The sequence below is a fragment of the Heterocephalus glaber genome, unplaced genomic scaffold (genome assembly GCF_053883595.1).
Source record: "Heterocephalus glaber isolate CG9 unplaced genomic scaffold, H.glaber_assembly_v1.0 deba00001066, whole genome shotgun sequence".
Taxonomy (NCBI): Eukaryota; Metazoa; Chordata; class Mammalia; order Rodentia; family Bathyergidae; genus Heterocephalus; species Heterocephalus glaber.
Genome location: NW_028258186.1, coordinates 47,431 through 52,208, shown reverse-complemented (window position 1 = coordinate 52,208; position 4,778 = coordinate 47,431). Strand labels below are relative to the sequence as shown.

Below are 4,778 nucleotides of genomic sequence, written 5' to 3'. Positions count from 1 at the left end.
CAATGGGGCCTACAACCCTGCCAATTCTAGTGACAAGGTCAGCTCATCACAGATGCAGTTACATGAATGTTCAACCAAAATTACATACCCTGACAACACTAGCAGTGACTTCCTTCAGAAAGGAATAATTGAAAACTGGCCCAGACTGAGTCCTCATATAAGACAATGGAAGCCTATCTCAAAGTCCAAGAACAGTCTCTGGAGGTAGAACCTCTCGTTCAGGTAGTTATCTGGCCATTCATGAAACTGGGTGAATCCACTGGCCAGATACTGACGGCCACCTTGTAAGAGTGTTGAGGCAATCTGGACTCAGGAGGAGTTGTCCACAGGAAAGCAGTCAACGGGGGACTGTAAGACCCTGGAAAGTAGACATTCCCATCAGAGAAGAGAGTACCTGGTCAAAGACTTTAGGGCCTCGCTTCCCCTTAGAGTCCCCTTTATCTCTGAGGAAATCCTTCCAGATGCTCGCGGTAAGTCTCCTGGTTCCTTCCCTTTGTAGGAACATTCTTCTCATCGCTGTCCCAGGTGAGGATTCCTCTCAGCTTCATCAACCATCTAAAAATGTTGCACAGAGCGGTCTTCCATCCTCTCAGGCTTTTATCTCAGGCCCAGGACACCTCATCTGAGGGCCTGGCCCTGGCTGCATTGCAGCTGCATTAAATTAACTCATGAAGAAGGAACTGCAGTTACCCCAAGCCCCACACTGCCCTGGCTCAGCACTCACAAATGGCTGCTCTCTGCTAAACTCCACCCGCTCTGTGCTCTTTGTCATGTCTTTTAGGTCCTGGTGGACATCTCTCTTTCTCCTGACGCTGGTGGATCTCCTGAACTCCACCATCCCATGGGGTAGCCTGGATCCTGCTCAGTCTGGTTTACTCATGTTTCCACCACAGACACAGGGCCTCCCAAAGGACACACGTGAAATGAACTTTTGAGGGTTACTGTGCCCATGCACAGATTATGTTGTTTAACCACATTAAATTTCTCTGGTATAATTAAAGAAACCAAGCAAATTCATGTATAGATGCATTTTTAATAGTATAGATTAAAAAGGAAAAGGAAATAAGAAGTTGAGACTTGATTTTTTTTTTCTGAGACTTGATTTTTGTCCTCATTTTTTTTCTGGATTCCATCTAACTTGATGTAAACTTCTTACACATTTCTAAGGCAATTCCTATTCAAATTCTTTGGTATGTTTTTCAATATCGCAAATAAAATGAAAGGTTTCCATGTTGGTTTTACAGAAAATAAAGACTCTTACATTTGGAATGGAAGAGCAAAGTTCCTGTGTGATCAATATCAGACAAAATCATTTTCACACCAAGAATCACAATCAAGCATCAATATTACAAAAGTAAAAAGACACATGTGATTAGTATCATTCTTTAAATAAGATGTGCAAGCTATGTCAATCTTGGAAGAAAAAGAACAAGACTTCAAAAAATCATAAAGAAAACACACGTGCATTTCCAAGGAACCCAAATAGAACAGACATCAAGATGGTATGCAAAATATTTCTCCCATCTTCTTCTGGCTCTGCACTACTTATAAAGCTTACTGCTCTCCACAAACACAGTTGGAGAATTGGCCTTATTTCATGTGAGGATGGAGCTAAGCTAGTGATGTTGCTGTGGAGCACTCCTTGTCCCTAGCATTCACAGTGCCTTCTCAGTACCCCATAACTCATTCATGGCAGCCTGTAGCTCCTCTCTCAAAGCCTGTTCATACAGAATTGGGCAGGACCTGGGATTGATCTTATTAACCTTGGCCAAATGCTCCAGAACTTTCATCTTGCTGGTTTCAGCGTGAGCCCTTGGACCCCATAGGAACTCATAGTGAGCAGGATCACTATCGGGCACCTGCCGATACTCCAGGTACTGTTCCAGTACCAAATCCTCAGTGATGAATTTCCACCGGTCTGCAGTAAGAAAGTTGTCCCTTTTTGGTAACATCTCCCTCATTCTCAGGACTTCCCTTATGTCCTCCTCACTGACACGGTTGCCCTTTACGAAGATGACAGTCAAGATCACTATCAGGAGGTCGATTTTGGGAATAATCTGGTCATCACCTATTATCCCTTTATAAGTGAGCCCCAAGAGAGGGGCAAGGTCATATGTGTGGCCAGGGGAATTCCCCTTCCTCACATCAATGCCAAATCCAAGACACATGCACTCACAGACTTCTTTGAAGATCAGAGGGAAATCCTCACGGTAATTGTGGTCTACAATGTGCAACATTTCTGCCTTGGTGACCAGCTCTTTCGTTTGATACTTCAGGAGCAAAAACTGCACCAATTTAGCTGTCTTGTCATCTATGAACACACGTCGCAGGATCTGAGGGACTAACACATCCTGTGAGTTGCATGGATCCTCCTCTTCTTCACTGCTTGAGCTCTGGCTGGATAGGCTGCTTTGATTGGAATCCATAGTAGTGGCAGAGAGCAGACAGTCCTGAGGATTCTGGGGACAACTAGATGTCCCAGCCTGAGGCATTTAACTTCTTTAACTAGGATTTGAGCATAGGAGGAAAAGAAGCAGTGGCTACTACTTCCTTCACCTAAGGCTTTAGAACCTATGCCTCCACAAGGCCATGTGCTCCCCTTTGGTCAGGGTGGCCTCCTGGCTGTGCTATGGTGTGTCCTCTGACCGTGAAGATGAAGATTCAGATGCCTAGAAGAGAGAGAGACTGTGAGTGTACTCAGGTGAAAACAGCACTCTTGTCAGCTCCCATAAAAGCCCGATTCCAAGTCTTCTTTTTAAGTGGTGCCCTTGGGCCTCACAGGGTCCTGTCGTCTTGGACAATCTGTCCCCAAGATCCTGAGAGAGGAAGTGAGACTGCTTCTCAGGTTACAGTTGAACCATAGAATACAAGTCTCTAGGGCAAATAGTATGGCAAGTGGAGCCTGGGCACAAGGAGTTGCCTTTGTTCTTGGGTAGGTAAAACCCTAGGTATACATCAGGGTGTGCACTCTCCTTGACTCCTGACACTTTCTGGGCCTCTTCTGTTGTGTGACCTGTTGATACTGCCTCAGACCCAGACATAAACTGCCTGCTTTCTGAATCACCTATAAGAGGCATGGAGGGTCCCTTAAAGTTGTCACCTCCCTGAGTCCTCCCACCTGAAACTATTTAGAATTGTGAGCAATTCACATTCCGTCACCCTCACTGGGAACTCCATGCTGGTAATAGGGGAAGCCAGGTTCTATGGGATCCATTTTTATGGGTGTAGATTACCTTCGTACATTCAGTGCTGGAAAATGGTGATATGATAAGCAGCAGCAATTTGGACACTCCAATATTCAGAAGCCATACTCTGCAAAATCATAACTTGGGGAGGGAAATAAAAGGGAAAAAAGAGAAGTGTATCTCCAGGAATCCAGAAGGATCTTACAGGAAAATTAAAAATTACAGAGAAATTGAAGAGACAGTAAAAATACAGAGAAGGGAAATAACAGTCTGGAATTTCTCCTTGGCTCCTGTCTCATGGGGAAGGAGGCTGAATCTGTAGAACTGAAGTGAAACCTGGGAACTCCAAGAGACCCCAAAGAGAAAAAGCAGTGGTTCCATGGACTGGCAGTTGCTATGATCTGCAGAGACAGTGTGGAGTTATACTTCCACAGAATCCTTACAGCTGGTGAATGACCCCTGAGCAGGTGCCTGCCATGTCCATGGAGAGTGCCTCACCTTAGGTTCCATTCTGGGAAATGGTTGAGTGTTTGAACTTGGGTCTCAGAATAGCCATGGGACAGCTTCACTTCAGGGTTCCCAGAATTACACTCCCACAGTGACTGGATGAGAGACAGACTCTGAAAACTGATCTGGATAGGTGCGGGGCTGAAAGAGAACATATGAAGAGTTTGAATTCAGCTGGGAAAGGCACAGTCCCTACTTCCATTGGCCAGAAACCAGGCCCAACCTGAACTGCTCTGGATTTGAAAGTCTTGATAGTGGTTATTGGAGCCTGTGCCCTTTTTCCTGCATCCATCATGGATCTGGGGTCTGGCTGCCTTCCTTATCTGCCATTGTGAACAGGGACACATCTTGACTTGGACACAGTCACAGCCTGGGAAAAACAAAGGGGCCTCAGAAAAAATTGAGAATTGCTAAACTCCAAAATTCTGGATCCTGGACAGAAACTATTCATTCAAAATCAAAAGAAAAAATGTTCTTATTTTTTCTTATCTTTTTCTTACCTCTTATTTTCCCCTTCTTTTTCTTTTTAACTCTTCCTTACTTTTTTCTCCATATAAGTTCTTTACTTTTCTCCTTTTTATTTCTCCTATTTATTTCTCATCAGTATTTTGTTATCTTTACCTAACTCTATAAACATCCTTCTAGTCCTTAGTAGGATTCTTTGTCCAACTTCTCTTTCCTCCTTCTCATATTCTATAGTTTAAGCTTTCATATTTTTCTTCTTTCATTCCCAATTTCCAGCACCCTGTATCTTTAATAGTAAACCATTAAGCTTTGATATTAATATTGATATAATTAGTTAACTTTATACAATTATTGTTGAGTTTTTCTACCATTATCAGATCTATAACTGTTGCATTTAGTACATATTAGCAGCAGGTAAATATCTGAGTTCTTTTAATATGTGTTCTATAATTGTGGATTTCTATTCTATGGTTAAAGGTGGTACCTAATTGCTTATAATTGATTATTAATATAAAATTTCTTTTGGATGATGTTGCTGTAGATGATTTGCTTGACAATGCTAGGGTCATACAATTGTTGCCATTAAAGGGTTTCCTCTGTATGCCAATACCTAGATTACCT

At 43.0% G+C, this 4,778-nt stretch overlaps 1 protein-coding gene across 1 annotated transcript; it reads right to left on the bottom strand.

The window, feature by feature from the left end:
• Window positions 1–1,655: 1,655 nt before the first annotated feature.
• On the bottom strand, window positions 1,656–2,426 carry LOC101705427 (melanoma-associated antigen 11-like). The gene has a single exon (XM_087209756.1). It carries the CDS (start codon window positions 2,424–2,426, stop codon window positions 1,656–1,658), a length of 771 nt encoding a protein of 256 aa, XP_087065882.1.
• Window positions 2,427–4,778: the final 2,352 nt, after the last annotated feature.